This window comes from Leucopleurus acutus (genome assembly GCF_964270905.1).
Source record: "Leucopleurus acutus genome assembly, chromosome: 9".
Classification (NCBI taxonomy): domain Eukaryota; kingdom Metazoa; phylum Chordata; class Mammalia; order Artiodactyla; family Delphinidae; genus Leucopleurus; species Leucopleurus acutus.
Window position 1 is genome coordinate 64,072,960 of NC_139144.1, and position 22,501 is coordinate 64,095,460.

The following is a 22,501-nucleotide window of genomic DNA, read 5'->3' on the forward strand; positions in this document are numbered from 1 at the left end:
GTATGGAAGGGAAGAGAGACTCAACTTTAGCTCAATAGCTTATTTTAAAAAATAACTGCATGCAAGTTTGCAGGTTTATACTTTTTCTAGTAATTTAACAAATATTTATTGAGTACCTATTATGTGTCCAGAGCTAAAAATAACAAAGTCTCCACGAAAGGAAGAGATGACATACAATTAATAGGTGTACACATCTCATGAATAGAGTTATTTTCTCTGTTTTGTACAATACTGTATGCCCAGTTCCTTAGGACATACCCAGATCCTGATACATAATGGGTGTTCAATAAATATACATTTATATAATTAATTAATTAACTAATAAGGTGATCTTAGATGTTTTTAAAGGTTATGAAAAAATAAAATGGAGCAATGGAGTATAGAATGTCCTGGCACAGGGAGTTATATTTGGTTAGATGGGTAGGAAAGATTCTCTGAGGAGAAGGGATTGGACACCCTTGTCATCTGATTTTAGAATATTCATTGCTCGTCTTTTTTGAAACCTATTTCAGAAACAACCACTGAGAAAACTCCTGACTCAGAAATTCCATTTATACTTTCAAATCACAAGGAACCCTGGAATGTCGTTTCTTATTCCCTGAAGTAGAATGGCAGGAATAAACACTGGACCTCACTTCGGGTCCACTGCTGACGTTTTGTATCACCATCAGCCAAGAGACTAAACAGCTATTTCTTTTTAAACTCTAAGCTGTAAGCTTGAGAATGTTACTTAGTTCAGCTTGATTTTATATTAATTTCCTTAAGGAGCATAAGAGTGGCTTCTGGAAAGTATATATTGATTAGCAAAACTCTAGAAATCACCATAATCCAGAATTTAGCCCTTAGAAAATAAATGCCAATATTTTCTCCTTCCTTCTTTGGACATGGATACAGGACTGACTGGTGAAATACCAAAGATTTGATATGTGTGCTTTAATGGAAAAAGCATGAACATAAGGTCAGGTCACGTTCTTTGTGTGACCTATGGTAAGTTATTTGAGGCCTGCAAACCCCAATGTTTCCATTTTTATGATGGGCCTGATGAAATCTACCCAACTGGGCAGTTGTAAGGATCAGAAACAATGTGTACAGAATATCACAAACAGTAGTGGTGAGCAATAAATAGTGGCTATTAGCACTGTAGTTATTACTGTGGATTCATCTTGAAAGTCATTTGTAAACCCTCTTCTGTCATTTCTATGGAAAGATATGAAGACATGATAAGTGATTATCAATAGATAGTCCTTAGTACTCTCTTAAGAAAAATGAGACATTAACTGATTTAAAAAATGGAAGTCTTTTCTTTGATTCTTAAAAGGAAAGTATGTGTAATTACACAGACTTTCATTTTCAGATATGATCCAGACTATTACTAGTAACATACTAAGTGACTAATTAAGGGCTCATACAAGTGGTACATTCGAGTTTACTGAGAATTCTAATTCAGTTTTCTATAAAGAGGCCTGGATGCTACACAATGCTGTGACAACGTTATAAGATGCCTACTGTACATACAACCATGTAAATTTTTGGAATTTTCAAGAATTATGGTTTGTTATCAACATATTAGTAACATCACCTTGAATCGATCATGGTTTTCAATTGTGGCTCTTTCTTGGTTTTTTAAAATGTAAATTATTGTTAATTTACTTCTTTTTCATTTATTCTATTTATGATAAGCCCTTCAGGGCATGTGATGAATATTTACATATATTGGACTTTCAATAACTAGATTTCTTTAACATTATGTTCGAGAGTTCACTTATGAATCATCCCTACCATTTATCTTAGACTGTGTTCCCCAGAAACAGTCCTTGGTAAAAGTTTCATGTTAAAGTGATTTATTAGGAAGTGTTCCAAGGAAAAACAGCAGGGGAATGTGGAGTGGGTCTAGGAACTGAAGGAGGTAATACACGTTTTAACATACCCCTTCCACACACTGACAAAGGTCCAATTTTTCATCTTCTCTGATTCCACAGGCACTATCTGTTATTTTAGCTTTGAAAATAGCTAGTGCCTTAAATCACATAGTAGATTCCCTAGATAGCTGGGAGAGTAGTTTTCAATGGACTTTTTTCTGATTTCCTCTGTGCCCAAAGCAAGAAACAGCGTGAGGATTAGTACAAGTGAATAAGACAAAAAACACAAGACCAAAAATGTTTCTAAAATGCATACGTTGGCAGTGTAAAAACACTAGCTTGTCTTTCAAACAACTGTCGGACTCCCAGACCTCTCCTGCCTACTTTTTGCCTTTCCAAATCTGATTACTCCATCAATAAAAGGAATTATTTTAAGCTTAGTAGTTTGCATATATGGTGTGGTTGTCCTGGTCACATTCCAATCTAGATAATTATATTTGCTCTCCCTCAAACCCCCTGTTGCTTATGTTCCAAGTGGCATTCTTCTTTCCTTTTTAATCAACTGCTCCTAGGCACCACTGTAGTAAACAGCTACTAGTAAACAGGTAGTAAACAGCTACAGGGAGCTACCCTGGAGATGGTTGCACATCCTTGGTAGGTGTGCTCATCCCAGTATAATTTGTCTATCAACTTATTCAATTTTTAAAGCACTTGGCATCCTTCAGGAAGAAAAACCTAGAGAAGGGAAAATCCTATTAGTAATCCTATAACCTCAGTAGATTTGAAGCACTGCTCTAATTAGAATGGAGACAACACCAACAATTAAAAAGTGATAGACCCGTGCAGAGAGGATGATTTACATAAAGGAGTTTCTCAATAGCAAGTATTTCATTGATAACCTATAATAAAATTAGCCTTAAGTTTCAGAGTGCCAAGGTATCATACCTCCATGCAATATTAAGCATTTCTAAGTTACACAAGAGGGGGCATTGAGATATAACCAAATATCTCCAACAGTTTACTTAAAAGAAAATGTGTATCAGTATAAAATCAAAATCGTTTTGCTTTTTGTGAAGAAAACTTCACTGTAAGTGGAAAGAACAGAGTTTAGACAAACTTATTTCAGAGGAAACATATTCTGATTGGACTCCATTAACAGTCACTCTTTAGACAAGTCCCTTACCTTACAAATAATTCAATGTCCCATCTTCTAAGGAAAACAATCACCATATTCTCTTGTAATTTTCTGGTTTATGTTTGTGCCCTATTCCTGCTCCCACAGTACTTTAGGGACCTAAAATAAATTCAGTAAACTTGGTTGACAAAGCGAAGATAAAGTATTTGAATTTCAGAAAAGAATATTTAACTTCAGAAGAAAGGTGCTTAAATTTATTTCTAGCACAAATCACTGTAGGTAAAGAAAATAAAGTTCCTTTTCTATTTGTAGCAAGGGAAATGGTGGGGAAATAATTTCAGAAACACCATATTGACTGTTGTTAGAGAAATTGTACACGCTCTTCTGACAGTTCCTGGTACTTGTGGCCTCCCTGGGATTCTAAGGAAGCCTGGAGAAGACAGAAGACATCTGGCTCGCAGACCCTTAGGACTCATATGCCTTTTTGGTACCCGTTAGTGTTATGGAAGCAAGGACTCTGAAGTCTGTATCCAGACCAAAGGTGTAACCATTTCCTCAAACGTAAGAACTTTTCTGTTTTATGTGTATCTCTCCAATCACCACCCAATTTGCCCCTCTCCCCAGTATGACCAGTATCCCATAACAAATAATAGGGCTGTTTATGGGGAAATGGAAAGAAGGCAAGTTTACATTATTCTTTGGGGGATCCCTCCCGTGCCCTTTGCTTCTGATACACAACACTGCTAGAGGCATCTGGGTCTTGCCAACTCTTTGTACCCAAGTTTCACAAATGTTTGTTTCTTCGCTGTTCCATAGCCTAATTCCGAGACAAAATACTTCTAAGTGGGGTCCTCCTTTTTCCTTGGAGAAGGTAGAGATGATGTTAGAAAAGGCTTTGAGGCAAGAAAGTAAAAGGGAGTCAAGAAAGGCCAAAGGCAGATTTCAGAAACTTCCCTTCCTTAATTTGGCTACAACGTAGTACCCCATAATTATAGTTGAGTATAAAGACTTACCTACAATTATTTCTAATTTGTGAATGAGGAAACCAAGACTCATAAAAGTTAAGTCACTTGCTCAGGTTCACCCAACTGGCGAGTGTTGGCTTCAGGACGAAACCCAGATTTCTCTGGCTCCAGTTGGAATGCCCTGTCCAAATTCTGTGCTGCAAATAACCTATTGGGATGTAACTTTATTACAAAATGAGTCTTGCTGGTGCAGATTGCATTTCATTAGAAGCCAAAGCAGATAAAATGTTTTATCACACGTGTCATAAGGGAGTGGGTAACACAAAGCCTTTCAGGATTCACTCTGTGAAACCTGATTGCTCACCACCTTGTAGTATGTCTGAGAGAGGAAATCCTCTCTGCTCTCCTCTCTGACTCCCTGTTCACCTTCATCTTCTTATCATTTCTAAAATATGCCCATGTTACCTGTAATCTGTATATATTAACCATAATAACTTATTTATTTTTAAAAATAGATTTAGTCTTCCCTCCTTTTCTTTGTCTATAAATACATGCAAGTTACCCTCTCCATGTCTTGGTAGGCTTTGGTGGACCGTGTTGAGCCAATATGCATGCTCAGACATTTAGGGGTGGGCATGAGGTTATGGTTATTTCAGGCAATCAAATTGTTGTCATTATAAAATGGAAGGCTTAATGACTCCATTTCTAGGCCAACCCTCCTACTTTACATATGAGGAAAGAAAGGCCCACGAGGTTAGTGACTTGTTCCAATGCCAGTGATGATTAGTGACAAATCCAGACCCAAGACTCTCAGTTCTGAATCTTCAATTCTGATTATTTTATGATTAACCAGTTCTCTGTGTAACATGTTCCCAAATTATTCTTTGTTTAAACGATATGTGTAAAGGTAAATTTAAGCAGGTAATAGCATTTTGACGGCATGAATAATGTCTGATTTCTTTTCAATCCCCAGAATTTACCTCAGTGCCTAGCACAGAGCAAATACTCATGTTTGCTGGGGAAACAAATGATCAAGTAGTTTTTTAAATAAAGCAAGCTCTTCTTCAAACAGTTAAAAATTAGAGTAAGCTTTTCTTAGAATATCTTTGAAAAAATATTTCCTTTACAAAGTTATTTTATGAATGCTTAATTGAAAATAAAATGGTTTCACCTTAAATTAAGACACTATATTTCAGATTCAGCTACAATGATTGTATTAAGAAGGTTCTTTACGTACAGATACTTGGTGATGATAAAAATCTTGAGTAAACTTTGTTAGACTTCTTTATCTATGGCAAAATCTGTAATTTCCCCAATGTTAAAAGGAACCCAAGTTTATTCTAAAATCAAAGAACAAACAGAAGTTCAAGTGGGTTGCAAACTTGGCAAAAACATGTCCTTCTAAGAAAAAAAGAATTCAGCCTCAAAATCTGTTACTGCTGTGCATCTTCTGGTTTTCCTTTTGTAAGAGCAAAGACCAGAAAAAAGAATGATAACATCACATAAAGCAATGGAATATACTTTGTGTGACAAAAGATATTAAAATTGCTTGTTTGAAATTAAGCCAGGTATATAATTCCTTTTGAAAAGTCAATTTGAAATAGGCCACCTTGTGACCACAATCATGCTTTAAGTTTGGGTGTGTAACCTCGTTCTGAGCACCACCATTAATCATACTTCAGTTGCCATCACTTATCTGGTGCTACTAGGTAGAAATAAGTTTTTCTAATATACTTGTGTTTGCATTTCACTATTTATAGATCCATGATTATATTTCTCATTTGTTATCATACTTCCCTTTGCTATCATGAATATCACAAAACTGCATACAGCATCTTCACTTGATTTTTCCCCCTGTAGTAGGTATTCAGGATTTCTCTTCCGAATAGTTTTTAGCATTTGAATCCAAATAGTTTACACATGTCAGTGAAACCATGCTTTAAAGAGGAGCCAGTGCTGCTGGAGCCGCAGATAAAAGGACTTAGTCTTTAAAGTGTACAAAGACTCTGTTATAAGGCTATTTTACTCTTTGTAAGGGCTACCAACGTCCTCAGAGTTCATTCTCAGAACATTTGACTGAACTTCTGCCGAGGAGAGACACAATCTTATTCACCACTGTATCCCCTGAATCTAGAACACTGCCTAACTCACAGTAAGCACTCAATAGATAAATATTTCTAGAAATGAATAAATAAATATAGCAAGCTATTTTCTAGATGGTGGCTAGTCATCAGCTTTCAAATTATTTTATTTCATTGCTTAGGAGGCACGTCTTATAAATTATGTATTTCTAAAACATATGTTGAAAAGATCTTCTGGGGGTATTTTTTATTGCTATCAAATTAAATTAAAAGGCACTTTTAGCATTTTTTTTTACCATCTATTTTACCCATAATCTGTGCCTTGTCGACTAGACAAGTTCCTCCAAGCCTGGTCTGTGTCTTTCAGGTCTCTCCATTATTCATCCAATGCCTGGCACAGAGTAGCCAACTAGTAGTAGAGTTGTCAAGTAAATGAATGAGAATATATAAAATAATTTTTACCAGAATTTAAAATGATTTTGAAGTAGTAAAAAATAACATTGGTAGTGCAAAAAACAAAGAGTGACATGAAAGACATTCTTTAGAGAAAAATCAAAATGAGCAAGGCAAAGAGGTGAAAGGGATTAAATATGACAGATACGGAGGGCAGGGTCTCAATCCTCTGTCCATCTTTCCAACAAGCTTCAGTGGGTTAAGGTCCCTAAAAACACAAACCTCCTTTTTTTAAAAAAATAAATAAATAAAGATTAATTAGGATTAAAATTTAAAGATACTGGGAATTCCCTGGTGGCCCAGTGGTTAGGGCTCTGTGCTCTCACTGCCGAGGGCCCAGGTTTGATATCTGGTCAGGGAACTAAGATTGCACACACAGTATGGCCAGATAAATATATAAATAATTTTTTTTAATTTTAAATAAAATAAAAAGATGCAATGCTATGAGAATACTAGGTTAGCCATGGCAAAGCATTTTTAGTTATCTGGGTGATTGTCCTGGATGTTTCACTCGGAAAAGCAATACCATATTCAAAAATGTTTAACTGAAGAGAGGTTTGAAAAGGAACTATTTACTGAGGTGGGCTGAATTCAAGGAACCAATAAGAGGTGGGGAAGCACCCCTAGGCTAGGAAGAGCAGAAAGCCATTACCACTCCTAAGTCTGAAAAAACAGTGGGAAAGAACCATGTTACTGGAGCCTGGTAAAAGTGGAAGCTTTAGAAGGAAAACACTTTACCTGGAGATCTCACCATAAAGGAGTGCAGCTATTTTCAAATAGTACCCTGAAGGAAGTGGTGGTAAGTAAGTACTCAGTGTTCTTTCTCCTGCCCTTCAATCTCTACCAGTTCCTCCCATTGACTGAACACAAGTGAAAACGTGGAGGAAAGACAGGGCAAAAAATGACTGGAGCAGCAGCAGTGAAAGTAAGGAAGGGCAAATGGAGACTAACCAACACACAAGTGGCTTCCCAGAGAGCTTCCCCTTTGCCCCCGATGTAGCCACCACTCCTACATCTGTCCCCTAGAATGTACGTAGATGAAAATCATAAGCCTGATCCTTGATGAAAATTTTAGTTCTCCAGCTTGGTGTCTCCAAACTTTTTTTCCTTTTTCATCCTGGATTATTACATTTTTAAGAATTGTATTTTTAATAAACAGTTTTTACTTATAATTGTAAGAAAAATAGATGCAGTTTGGATACTTAAATTGTTACTTTTGATGAAGTAGGCTACCGTGTAAACGGACTGTTGCCTCTTGCTGTCTGAGCAGTTGGCATAATCAGCCGCCCATCAGCTGGTTAAGTCAAGCAAGGATAATGTTGCTCCCAGACAGCTTCGCAAGAGAAAAAACATTTGGACCAGTGGTCTTCACAACTATGGTAGTTGAATCAGTACAGAAATTAAAAGCTTCATATAAATTGGTATCACAAAATTTGTAATCCACCTATTGTGTCAAATGGTCATGGCGACGTTGTTCATTTAGCCCTGGAAACTTCTATTCTCCTATTTTCAAATATGAGACAAGCACCGGTTCTGAATGAAAAATTTTCATTACATTCTTCCCGAACGATGAATGCAGGTTTACAATTCAAAACTGGCTCTGTGCCCCTTCCTTTTTTCTCAAGAATATCTAATAAACAAGTATCTATGTAGACAAAGAAGATATGTGTATTGAAACAATATAATCTTTATAGATTCATATAAATGTTCTGTTTCAGAAATAATTTAATTGATTAAAATTACCTTGTTTCATTCCAAGATTCTTCATGATCAATCCCCTGATTACTTTATGCCACTTAGCTCCAGGCACACTGGCCTCTTCTCCTTATGGGTAGAAACATAGCTTGTGGGGGGAGGAGGGAGCACAGAAACATAAGTCACTCCCTCTGATTACTCTAAAATGTCCTTTTCAACTATTGTTTAGGTAGTGTGTTACATGACAGCTTCTAAAAAAGTGGTATGAAAAGATGCCAGAGGAAGCAATGTATATTTTAAAATATGGTCAGACCATGAGACCAATAGAGAAGGTTTTTCACACTCACCTCTCAGCAGAAACCAGAGGATAAGAGCACATCAGTTTCATTTTAAAGTAGATATTTTGCAACTCAAGAATTTTATACCTTTTTAAGTTGTCATATAATTGTGAAGCAACATTTCAGATAAGCAAACTCTCAGGAAGTAGAGCACTCACATTTTCTTTCTCAAAGATGTACACCAGCCTACCGAATGAGGAAATCCTGTTTAAGAGGACGGGCAAGGCAAAGTAGAAGGAAGTGTAAATTATACAGACGGAATCCAAATGTCATGAAAATTCTTAAAAAGAAGGCACATGAAAAAAATAATTTAACAACAACATTCTAGATCTAAAATCCTAGATCATATCAAAGAAAGCTGAATGCAGAAGAAAATAAAATTATCAACAAATACTGATTAACTGGGCAGTCAATAGACATGTATAATTCTTGATGTTGAAAATCGCAGTGTGAAATATATTTGAACTTTTTAAGTTACCACTAATTAAATTTAGAAACACACTATATGCCTTATGAATTACCAGAGGAAAAAAGCAACCTAAGAAAATAGAGTCCACCTGGCAAAAGAATAATCATTGAAAATTAATCATACTAATGATACTAACAAATATTGAGTGCCAGGCACTAGGCTAAGTGTTTTACATTATCTCCTTTAATCCTCGATTAAGTCTCTGAGATAGCTATTTATGATGCAGTTTGAAATCAGGTCAGCTTAAATGTGAAGTTATGGTCTTTATTAATACAATAAGAATAGCACATAGATTATAACTTATGTCCCAATTCTCATTGATTAGTATTAGCCTTTAGTAATGTTGAACTGATAAATATTCTGAGGCTGAATCCCAGCTCAGCAGAAAAGACCAGCATGGACTATTAGTGATGCCTATTTTTAAAAAAAGAGAGAGGGCTTCCCTGGTGGCGCAGTGGTTGGGAGTCTGCCTGCCGATGCAGGGGACACAGGTTCGTGCCCCAGTCCGGGAAGATCCCACATGCCGCAGAGCGGCTGGGCCCGTGAGCCATGGCCGCTGAGCCTGCGCGTCCAGAGCCTGTGCTCCACAATGGGAGAGGCCACATCAGGGAGAGGCCCGCGTACCGTGAAAAAAAAAAAAAAGAGAGAGAGAGAGAAGATTTGCATCAAGTATGCCATATGCTTACTACATCAATCACAATTATAAAAGTAGATAACATAAAATTATGAACAATAAGACCAAGATCATATTTTATGAAAATGGTTATAGATATAATAAATGGATCTAACAAAGGAAAAGACTCAAAAGTCATTAAAATAATTTAACAACATTTAAAATAAAGACTCACAGAAAAGTTAAAAGAAAAATGAATGGGCAAAAATATACCAAAAAGTATGCTAAAGTAAACAAAAAGAAAACAGGAATTCCAACATTATTATTATTAGATAGAGTAGAATTCAAGAAAAAAAAGTACATACAAAAATTTATGAAATCAAGCCAAAGCTATGACAAGAGGCAGAAACTTAGCCTTTGTTCTTTTTAGAGACTGTAGAATGAAAACAAATGATTTATTTGACTGACAACATTAGAAAATAAGGAAGAAAAAGAAAGTATTTCCATTAATTCAAGAAGTGGGAACCCAAAAATGTCAATAACTATTGTAGAAATTAAAAGTTGTCAAAGAAATTCATCTTTTAAGATGTACCATGATCAGTGGTTTTATGGCTGAGCACTTTAAAAAGTACAAGGATGGGCTTCCCTGGTGGCACAGTGGTTGAGAGTCTGCCTGCTAATGCAGGGGACACGGGTTCGAGCCCTGGTCTGGGAGGATCCCACATGGCGCGGAACAACTGGGCCCGTGAGCCACAGTTGCTGAGCCTGTGCATCTGGAGCCTGTGCTCCGCAACAAGAGAGGCCGCGATAGTGAGAGGCCCGCGCACCGTGATGAAGAGTGGCCCCCACTTGCCACAACTAGAGAAAGCCCTCGCACAGAAACGAAGACCCAACACAGCAAAATAAATTAATTAATTAATAAACTCCTACCTCCAACATCTTCTTAAAAAAAACAAGTTTAAGGACGTGATACTACCTAAGCTTTCTACACTGCTTGAGAGCATAGGAAAAAAAAAGAGAAACCTATCTACTTCTTTTTTTATACAAGTATCACAATCATTATGTCAAAATCTGAAAAAGAAATTCATGTGGTTACAAATACACACATATGAACACACACACAAATTATAAGGAATTTTTGATAGAGAAAAATTCACAATATATTATGTGAAAAGAAGCAGAATATATACTGTGTATGTTAGGATGATTATTTTATAAAATATACATGTGCACAAAGAAAATGTACTGGATTGAAGTAGATATATATTATAGTAACTTTCCTGTATGGTTAGATTATACGTAATTTTTCTTTTCTTTTTTATGTTTTTTCACTTTCCAATTTTTTTCACTGCTATGTATTACTTCTATAATGCTAAAAAATAACTAATGGTATTAAGCCAAAAAGAAGCTGATTTTAGAGAAGCAGCAATTTTTTTTTGGAATGATGAAGGAAGATTATTCTGACTAAAGAACAAAGGAGAAATTGCTAAACCTGGACTAATAAACAAAAAACAAAAGAGGGAGGAGGTGAGGGAGAGGGAGGGGAGTAGGAGGAAAAAGGAAAAAGGAAAAGTAAGGATTCCCAGGCTGTAAGAAAGAGATTGAAACAAAAATGTCAGCAGGGTGCTAATGGAAGTTATCAAATCCTTATGTAGAAATCTTTATGGGATAGAAACTCCTCTGCTTCCAGCCTGCTGGCATAGAAGGAAAAATTAAATCTCTTCAGGTGTACCTGCCACAATCACGAATATTGTCAGCCTTTCTTGAGTTATAGAATTCAGTCAAGATAAAATGTAAGCTGTGTTGGGCTTCCCTGGTGGCGCAGTGGTTGAGAGTCCACCTGCCTTTGCAGGGGACACGGGTTCGTGCCCCGGTCCGGGAAGATCCCACATGCCGCGGAGAGGCTGGGCCCGTGAGCCATGGCCGCTGAGCCTGCGCGTCCCGAGCCTGTGCTCCGCAACGGGAGAGGCCACAACAGTGAGAGGCCCACGTACCACCAAAAAAAAAAAAAAAAAAAAAAAAAAAAAAAAATATATATATATATATATATATATATATATATAAGCTGTGTGAGGCCAGGTACTTTTGTTGCTGTGTCCATGGAGTTTCTGGAGCAGCACAGGGCCCTGCAGGGCCAGTGAACATGCATTCAACGGAAGAAGGGGGGTTTGCAGTAGAGCACCCTGCCTGGCTCTGTCTCATGGCCTGTTCTCTTCAGAATATTAACTGTGACTTGGCCCACAGCAAGAATGTGTTTCAAAGCCATAGATAACACAAATAGCTTTCAGAATGAAAGTCAAAATCATCCCTGACTGGATGAAAACCTGGTCCCAAGCTAGCTAGGTCAATCTTGTGAGAATACAAAATAGAGACTGATCTCAGTACAACCCAACACTGCAAACACAGCCTCTGACTAGACTAAACTTAGGCTGTGTGTACAGAAGAGAAATATTGAGAAGAAGGAAGAAGGCAGTCCTGCTCCACTCCATGCTGGTCAGACCATGTCCCAGTCACGGAATCGAATTCTGGGCGCCCAGTTTTACAGTAAACATTATTAAGTAAGTGCTTATTCCAAAATATAAAACATAAATGGCCTGGAGACCCTGCCCTCTGAGGGCTGATTTAAGGGGATCTGGGGAGATTTAAGGTGAGGAGAAAAGGCCTGGAGAGTACAAGAGAGCTGTCCAGGGGAAAATGGGTTAGACCCACCCAGTATTACTCCACAGAGTGAAGTATGAGCAACAGATGGAAAGTACTGAAGTAGATTTGGCTCAATATGAAAAGGCATTTTCTAAAAGGTATGATACCCTCTGAGTACACAAGAGTAGGTCTGTGTCACCACAAGGGGGCAAACACCAGCTAGATGACCATCTATAAGGAATGTTCTAGAAGGTACTCCTGCACTGGATGGTAGGATGCACCATGCAGGCTTCCAACATGGGGGACTGACTGGCCCATAGAGAGGTTTTATTTGTTCTACAAATGAATTTTCTTTTTTTTTCTTTTTTTTTTTTTGCGGTACGCGGGCCTCTCACTGCTGTGGCCTCTCCCGTTGCGGAGCACAGGCTCCGGACGCGCAGGCTCAGCGGCCATGGCTCACGGGCCCAGCCTCTCCGCGGCATGTGGGATCTTCCCTGACCAGGGCACGAACCCGCCGTGTCCCCTGCATCGGCAGACAGACTCTGAACCACTGCGCCACCAGGGAAGCCCTACAAATGAATTTTTTAAAATGCCTTTGGGGGAACACACACTCTGGAGTCCAAACTATTCACACGGCTCCCTATCGTCTTGAATCTTGCTGCTTCACATATCTATGCGACCTGCCCAGCTCCTAAAGGCATTCGAGTTGGCATAATCTGTAATGTCCAGTCCAATTCGAAGATAATTTTCCCCTGAGATGTAAGTTCACCACGGAGCTGTCACAGAATTTTCTGCCCTTGGAGAATGGAAGAGAGAAGAACTTGGCAAAAAGGTAGAGTAGCTCAGGGAAGATGGGAACCCCAAACAGCCTAAGGTTGAACCATTTCTTTTGTTCTGCACAACTCCAGCATACATCACACCCTTAAAGATTCCTTTTCTTTTTCTCCCTCCCCTCATTTATGTTTCAATTCCACAGGCTTTTTTTTTTTCCTGAGCCTCTAGGAACTCAGACTACATTAAGTAAAAACTTTCCACTTAGGATTCAGAGCTTTTATCACTAACTCAGCTTAGAAGAGCCACCCTTCAGGTTGACTTCTCTTACTGCTTTCAGCCATTCCAGAGACTCTTGTCAGGGCCCTGACTCCTCTGTGCTGTGGTTGGTGTAATGCTGCCACCTGGTGACTGTTTGGACAAAGTGCCTGCAGCATCACTCTCCTCCCAGGCAGAAATGTTTCACACCCGTGAGATGGTGAAGCAAAACTCCCCGGGGCAGGGTCTACCTAATTGGGAGAGTAAAATCTTAACTCTGTGAGGACAGTCCTGTGCTAGGAAAGGTAATTTCTAGTAAATATTAATAATGACACTTATTAATGATATTTAATAACATTAGTAATGGTTGAATTCTGAAAGATAATATAATATTAAGATGATGTTCTGCAGTAAAAATGTATATATAATTACATCATCTTTTCCATGTACATAAATTCTTCACGTATGTATTATTGGATATTATCCTCTTCGCAACCCCACAAACAATATCATCAGCATATTTATTCTTTTCCCCATGAGGAAACAGACACAGAGAGTGTAAGTGGCATGCCCAAGACCACACAACTAGTAAGTAGGAGAGTCAGAATCTTAACCCAGTAGTCTTGGCTCCAGATTTTCTAGATGACTCAGCTATGGGAGCAAACTGGATCTTAGTAGCATACATTCTAGAGAGATTAACCCCCCACCCCGAGCTACAGGATTGGCAGAATGAGGGAATCAGCAGTCTAAGGGGCATGACACACTCACGAGGGGATTCGTGGTGGTTTGGTACAGGATCCGCCCAGGAGGCAAGGGTTTGAATAATAAGATATAGCTAGGGGAAAGGGACTGGTAGGGGTAAGGGGTAAGGTAGGGGTAAGCCAAGGCCCCAGTCTAGTGGAGTAAGGAAGAGCTATGGCTCCTTGTGCATATTAAGTGCATAGGGAAAATCCTATTGGAGGTGATGAGGCTTCTGAAGTTCTACCTGTCTTGGCCTCGATAGTTTCAGGAACTGGGTTGGGTTGGCCTGGGGGTGCAGGTACTAAGTCCGTTACTCTTGCCAGAGGCCATATTGTCTTCCCCTAAGTCATGCCAACCTTCATATTACATATTAGGTGTGAGGGTGTGGGAGTGCTAAACGACGCACCTTTGTATTTGTCTATTTGCTTAATCATCTATCATAGCCATCCTGGACTAGGCAATGTCTCATCCTTTGTATCATGTAATTCCTACAACCCTAAGAGAATGGTTAGAATGTGCAAACCCGGGACTTCCCTGGTGGCGCGGTGATTAAGAATCTGCCTGCCAATGCAGGGGCCACGGATTCAAGCCCTGGTCTGGGAAGATCCCACATACCATGGAGCAACTAAGCCCGTGTGCCACAACTACTGAGCCTGAGCTCTAGAGCCCGTGCTCCGAAACAAGAGAAGCCACCACAATAAGTCTGTGCACCGCAAAGAAAAGTAGCCCCTGCTCACCGCAACTAGAGAAAGCCTGCGCACAGCAACAAAGACCCAGCGCAACCCAAAATTAATTAATTAATTAATTATTTTAAAAAGAGAATTTGCAAACTCAATTTTGAGAGTCTATTATCGAGTTGTCAAAAAGGTGGTTTATAGGCAGGAAAGATTTTTGGCCTCCTGAAGAAACGAAACCATCTGTAAATTGGACCATATCTTCTTGGCGACTTGCTCAAAATGATTCAGATGCATGTATTTGGCTTTTAAAACACTAGATAAATAAGGCTCTACTCCTGAGAGAAATATGCCCAATTCCACCATTTGATCTCACCATCAAAGAGAAGTTTTCATAATCTGGTTTCTTCACAAATTCATTTAAATGAGTTTCAGAGGTTATTTTTGTTTATTTTTGGTTTTTTTGTGCTTTACAAAGTACAGTTAACTAAAGGTAACAGTTATAATACAACTATATCCCTTTTAGAGGAAATCACTCTCTCTACTTTTTAGGGACCCTTTATGTTGGTGGTTGTTTATTTTCATTTGAACCTACCAGCATACGAATAAATGGGCTTTAACCGATAATTTTGTTCTAGTGCTCTAACGTATAATTTCATTCCAGAGTTATAAGAAAGGGAATAGCAACCATTTTATATGAAGCTTACATTCCAGAATAGTAATTGCTTAGACATTATCTGGAAATTGTAAAGAATAATGATGTACTGGGAGTCCTTCACAGCTTGTGGCACAAATCTTGCACCAAAACAAATATAGAAAAAGTGAGAGGTTGCAAAGTCTGTTTTGTCCATCTTCAGCGAGTTTCAACCCTTCTGTTGAATCTTTGGGTCTCCTAATGTTTACATAGCATGGTGGAAGGGGAATGTAACATTCTGTCCACTGCAGTACATATACACAGATGTATAAATTGTGGTGTTTATTGTTTTCTTAGTGTGGCATTTAAGGCATATGCATTCCCTTCTGGATTTTCTTCCCCTTAGTGAAGATGCGTCTCACAATCAGATTGTTATTTCGTTTTAAGAGATGTTCATTCCTCTTCCTTTGTTTCATGTTTTACTCCTTGTAACAGGAAACCAGTGACTCAGTTTTACACTGATTGCCCTCTGGGTCTTATGGTGATGCACATCACAGAAGTGAAGGATGGGTTCCTGAGGCCCGAGCAAGCTGGGGCAGTATATGTACAAAGCCACCACTGTGAGTGTCAGAGATCACCTGGAATTGATCGTGCTCAAGTCAAGTCCTTTCATGTTGACTTGGAGGCCCCAAGAGGAACAGAAGGCGGTAAACTCTGTCCTGATATTAACAACGCCTTACTGATGCAAAAGAAGTGTCCCACAGCACGTCCCCAAGCCCAGTGAAGCCATGCCCTATACAGGCGACCTTGTCCAAACATCTGGAAGGTCCATTCCCCATCTAGATTAAGTGGCTGGCGATACTCCCCAAGTGAGGCCAAGGTGTAGTGCTTTGGGTCAAATACCACCTAGGGCAGAATCTGAGATGGGAAACCTCCCTCCAGATGCTAACGTAAATGCTCCAAGTCTGTGACAATCCAGATGTTCTGCAAACTGGCATCAGCTGCTCAGAGTGCTGTGGTCTTGGGAATGGATTCTAGAGAAGCAACTTTAGAATGCACTACGTGTGACCCTGTTACCACAGCAGAACCAGGACTGGGAACAGAAGCAAGACAGCTCAATGATGTTTCTGTTCAGACTTAACACATGTGAGCCTAGGCCCTGGCATTGCTGTTCAGCTCCAAGTAACAGGGCCCAGCCCCTCACCAAATCTGTCTCTGCAGACACATGTTTCCCTGGTATCTACCCAGGGGGCCCCTGCCAAGCTGCGCCTGCCCACTGTGGTGTCTGCTGTCACCACCATCTCCCCTGACACGAGGCAAGGCAAAGCCCCAGCTTTGTGTCTTCAGCCTGTAGGCCCTGTTCATACTCACATAACCATCTGGAAGCCCAGTTCAGCAAGGCTTTGAAAGTCCTTCAGGACACCCCAGTGAGGGAGCTGTATTCTGTCAGTATTTACCTCTGCAAAGATGGAGAAGCAGACGCAGCAACGACAAATACCTCAGGGATAAAGTTCAGCCTTCCCTTCCGAATGTGAGCTCTCAGGACATACCTGTCCATTTCACATCATGACTAATATTTGTAGACTCTTTCATTATTTAAAATATATTCTCACAAATTTCTTCTTATTTGATACTTCCAGTCACCTTATGAAGGAAGGAAGGCACATTTTATTATCCACCCCCATTTTACAGAGGGGTAGAGGACAGTGCATTCATACGTAAGGTTCTAAGCATCAATGCACCTGTACCTCCTCTTCAGTTCAGTCTAACTGAAAATTCTGTCTCGTGTTCACTTAGCTGTATAATCTTGCACAAGCCATTTCATCTCTCTGAGCCTAGTTCCTGCTTTGTAAAATAGGGAGACTATTCATGTCATCGATGCAGGATCGTTTTCGGATTAAATGAGAGCATCGGTGGTTACCGATTTTTGTTACTATTTTATTATTGTTCAGGTCTTAAATATAGAACTTCTCATGTCAAATAGAGGAACTTTTGGTCTTCCTTTGCTAAGCTTGTTTAAAAGTGAACATCGAGGTTACTGAGGACTGAAGGACCCCCAGCCCTGTTCAGCTCCTGGTAAATCAACAAGCATTTAGTGAGTCCTTCCAATGAACCTCTTTAGCAATTCTCAAGGTCAGAAATAATCTAGGCTATCAAGGCTAGGCATTGATTTAAAAAATTAAAGAGTATCAAACATGAAACTACGTGTATAGACAGGGTGGAAAAACAAGGTAGCACATGTAACGTAGGACTATAGCTGTTCAAAGGAGAATGAAAGGCAACTACGATTTCCTGGGTGCCTACTATATGGTGCCTTCTGTGTTACCTTCCCATTCTGTTAATTCCACAAATATTTACTGAGTGCTATACCAAGCACTTTATTTCTGCTGTGTCAAATACCCCCCATTTTCATCCATGCCATAAATGTGCCAAGTCCTCCCTCTTTCACAGATGAGGAAACGAGAACTGAGAGAGTTTAATTTTCCAACTTCCCACAACTCCTAAGTCCAGAGTCACATTCAAGCTTAGCTGACACCAAATCCTTGGACAATCCACCCCAAAGATGTGTCCAACTTTAAAACATCTAAATCTATGTAAGTGTAATAGTAACATGAGAAAGTGATTCCTTGAAAGATAAGGCAAATTACTACCTGGTCCTTCAAGATATAAAAATCTATACAAATGTAATATGAATATAGAAAGTGATTATATGAAAGATAAAATAAGGGTTGAACTAGTAAAAGAAGATGTTGAGATCAATTCTAGGTATAATATTATGCTAAGTTTCAGTGAGAGAAAAGAACAAAAGCTAATGTATAGCTGGGGTCCTTTGGGGTAAAAAGACCAAAGTTCAAATCCTGGAGAATGGTAGGAGTCATCATCATCATTGATGTTAGTTGAGAGATTGTAAATGCAGTGGTTTTCAATTGAGGGTAATTTTACCCCAGCCATGGCGACATTTGGCAATGTTTGGAGACATGTTCGGCTGTCTTAACTGGGGTAGGTGCTATTGGCATTTAGTGGGTGGAGGTCAGGGATGGTGCTAAACATCCTACAATACATAGGACATCCCTCACAACAAAGGATTCTCTGACCTAAAATGTCAACAATGTCGAAGTTGAAAAACTCAGCTCTAAGGGAATAAACATCTACTTGACCATATCGTTCATGTAGGCAAATGTTAGGGATGAAAGACAGCTGGAGAAGGTGACATTTTAAGAGGCTATAAGGGGAAAAATATTAAATCCTACAGTTAGGTACTCCAGTTTCCATGATAAAAACGAGATTATTGATCTAACATATCCTGAAAAAATATTATTTTTCTAATTTACATTTTTAAGATAAATTTCATAAGGAAATATAAATTAAACCATAGCTGGTTTTATATTTTGTTTAAAATAATAAAGTATAAAAAACCAAAACTGTGTTTAAAACTTCAGAAGAAAGTCACAGAGAGGGTGTGCTCTCGTGGGTTATCTATGATAATGGTTTACTGATATGATTAATTTCTTATAAATAAGTGATTTCTTCACAATAATTTGTTAATTCGAAATAAAATCTTTCCAGAAAAGAAAATGAGTTGTATATGAAATAAGAGTTTTGGATATTAGAAGATCCATCTATAATGTTTATTATTTAGATTTAAAGAAAAAGAAAATCATACAAATTTTAAAAAGTAATATGAGCCGGGCTTCCCTGGTGGCGCAGTGGCTGAGAGTCTGCCTGCCGATGCAGGGGACACGGGTTCGTGCCCTGGGCCAGGAAGATCCCACATGCCGCGGAGCGGCTGGGCCCGTGAGCCATGGCCACTGAAAAGTCATATGAACCAATTCAAAAGTGAAGGGTCAATATTGTTGCTCTCCCTATTGAAGATAAAGTTTGTGTTAAGGCCCAGGTTGGGTCAGTAGAGTAGACCTTGCATTGTATTTGAGTTATAACCTAGCCCTTATATTGGAAAAAAAAGAGTTCAAAACAGCCTCTTTTTTTGTTTGCTTGCCTAAGGTTTCCTTTTTTCTGAAACTTCTGTATCTGTTCTAAAGCAGAAATGTATTGATAGTTTCAGTGTTTCCAAGTGACCGGGAGATGGCAGCATTTCAGAATCTTCCACATCGCTCCCTTCACAGGGAGCTACACACCGTCAGTTATTCCTAAATCCCAGCCCTCATGCCTTCCAATCACAAAGGGTTATCCCAAAATATCTAGATGAAGCATAAATTTCAACGTTTATAACGTTCAGCCTACTTGAGCACCATATTTCCATGGCCCTGGCCTCACAGTCCCTAGAACTTGGTCACCTTGTAAGAATCTACTAAGACCAATGGGCTCATTCCTTAGGGACAAATAACTTCTCCATATGACTAGCTACACTGTAGTCCCTGCTGTGACTCAGCTAGATCTTGAGAAGAAAAGAAATGAATCAGGAGAATTGGGTTTGAAATCTACCATGTTTTGACCTGGGACAAGTTAGTTAGCTCTTTGTGTCAGAACACTTATCTATAAAAAGAAGTCCTCCATGGTCTGTATGATCTTTTCTAGTTTTAAGAACCATAACTGTAGTCACCTTTCAAGCACTCTTGCCAACATCAATAACCTTCAAATACTCCTCTAACTGGTTCAAATGCACTCACACCGAAGCAACAATAATTGAAGAGTTTTGCTCTGTAAAATGTTGTTCATGTATAAAAATGAGGATAGAATCAAAACCGAACTCTCAAAGCAAAATGATGGAGAGTTTCAATATCAAAATATCACTCAGGACAGTATTTCCATTATGACAATACCAGTAAAAATAGCCATCTGGTTGCTAAGAGCATGGCCATGTGGTTTGGGGGTGAAAGGTAAGAAATCTGGGACTTCCTAGAAAAAGGGGTGGGAGGAATTAACATAGCTGAAAGATTGGTCTCCACGGAAGGAGGAAGAAGAAGAAAAGGTTAAAAGCATCCTGCCATTGAAATTTTTCCTTTAAAGAGTTTCCCCAAAAAAAAAAAAAAAAAAAGAGTTTCCCAGAAGCCCCACTCCACCATCTCCACTTCCATCTCATTGCCATCCTATCTGCAAGGGATACTGGGAAATGTAGGTTTTTAGTTAAATGCTCAGTGCCCCTAAGATATTAGAATTCTGTAATTATGAATACAGGAGGGAGAGATGGTGAGTAGGCAATGACCAGACACTACACACTAATCAGGGAGGAGTTTAAAATGGAGGACCTGGTAGATCTAGCATTAGGGTCCAGCTAGCGTTAATATTACTCAAAGTCAGATGGGTAGAGATTCTGGGGTTCTGGATCATGGATCTATTCAAAGCATGATCCAACTAGGGCTAGAAAACAAAGAGGATAGCTGGTAAGAACTCAGCAAATCAGCAGAGTGCCTGACAAATAGACCAGGCTTGGTGGCTGCAAGAAGATATTTAAATAAGGAAACCAAGGCAACAGCATCGTCATACAGAGAAAGTAAGATTTAAAGATTGATTCACATCAGGAACAATGGGAAGCAGGATTGGAAGGACAGAGTTCAATTTTCAGTTCCAGTCCATGGAGGATGGGATGCCTAATCTATGCCTACCTCACTCTGAATGGGCTTGTCAGCTGGGTGGGGCTGATCCTACAGATTTCAACCACCAGAGACTGTGGTTAAGCAAAGCTAAGGCTAATAAAAATTATTCTAAGCAGACTTTCTCTAATCAAATACGTACCATCCGAACAAACATGTTCAGTGTTACTGAGATTCAGAGTGAGGCAGTACTCAGCACCAAAGTGAAACAAGATTAAACAAAACTCAACAATTCTAAGCACAGGCTCGCACTATTCTGGCCCTTCCCTCCTCCTCTCCTGTCTACATCCTCGCACCCTACCTCCCCCTAGTCTTCCAGAGCGCCTTCTTGTCTCTGGGACATAATGTCTCCAACGGCCATCCAACAATGGCTGCCCTTCTGTCCCAGCCACTTACTGCCTCTACTTGCTTGACGAAGCCAAAGGCTGGGCTTTCCCTATGCTCTTTCTGACACATTAGCAGCAGGGCTTTGTCGCAAACAGGTAAGCCCAGGTGGGAAGGCAGGTGCCACTGTGGTGAACTCTTGCAGTGATTCAGAAAGACCTTCCTTCTCAGCTCTTTCTAATTGTTCTCAGTGCACAGTCCCTGAGATGGAAACAATGAGGACGGTCTGCCAGAGTTTCCGGAAGCATTTAGAAGAAATTGAGCAGCACCTTAGAAAACAACAGGCACTCTTTTCCAGGAGCATGTCAGAGGAGAAAAGATAATTATCTAAGGGAGCCATAAAAGTAAGTACCAGCCCACACATCTGGAGCAAGAAAAGGTATTCAAGGGCAGGACAGATGAGCACCACGGAGCAGGGCTAACGAGAAATTGACCAGCTTTCCCTTTGCTTTCCTGTTCCCATTCTTACTTTCTCAGTGGGAGTCTGTGAGAGCCATTTGCCGGATAGCAACACTTTTAACTCTTCAAGGCCAGGGCTATTTGAGGTCAGGAAATAGGCAGCAGCTGGGAAGAGGGGGCTACCCAGCAGGATATCTTTGATCAATGTGAACGGGGCTCACGCAAATACGAATACTGGCGGTTGTTAGAGTTTTGGAAATCTGTACTATTTTCACATAGATTAAAAGTATTTGTCCCAAAAGTGGATTAGTCATTGCCTGGGGCTGGGAGCAGGAATAGGGATTAATTTATAAAGGAGTACAAGGTTTCTTACTGGTGAGATGGAAGTGTTCCAAAATTGAATGGTGGTGGTAGTTACACACTTGGCAGATTTACTAACAATCATTGAGTTGTACTCTTAGGATAGGTAAACTTTATGGTATGTAAATTATTCTGCCACAGAGTTGTTTAAAAAAAAGAAAAAAGGAAACCTGCCCTCCTAATAAACCTATGCCTGCAACTGATACAAATAAAGATGGTGACTGTCTCTTTTAAGACCTGTCAAAGGAGTGACCTACATTTTGAGAGAGACAATGGAAGATTGCACCTGGAGGTGCTTGTGAAATTTGGTTGTTTTCTATTATTTACCTGCAGGGAGGAGACTGAACAACTGCAAACTTTACTGGAAGCCCGGCAGCAGTAGTTGGAGGAGCTAGAGTTTCAACTGGGAGACCAGGCTCAGCAAATTCAAGAAGGGATGCTGTCGGTACTGGCGATGGGGTGTGGGGTTTCACTAGATCC

General features: G+C 39.5%; 1 protein-coding gene across 1 annotated transcript in view; it reads left to right on the plus strand.

Annotated features, from left to right (window-relative positions):
* ITPRID1 (ITPR interacting domain containing 1) overlaps nt 1-22,501 on the plus strand; it is a gene marked incomplete at its 3' end in the record, with an annotated part of 69,473 nt that overhangs the window by 46,239 nt on the left and 733 nt on the right. Inside the window, 10 exon segments of the mRNA XM_082846832.1 lie at nt 12,978-13,080; nt 15,822-16,074; nt 16,076-16,171; nt 16,175-16,286; nt 16,289-16,464; nt 16,466-16,633; nt 16,637-16,771; nt 21,454-21,581; nt 22,355-22,400; nt 22,404-22,466. Of these exon segments, the coding sequence (XP_082702958.1) occupies nt 12,978-13,080; nt 15,822-16,074; nt 16,076-16,171; nt 16,175-16,286; nt 16,289-16,464; nt 16,466-16,633; nt 16,637-16,771; nt 21,454-21,581; nt 22,355-22,400; nt 22,404-22,466 (1,280 nt within the window).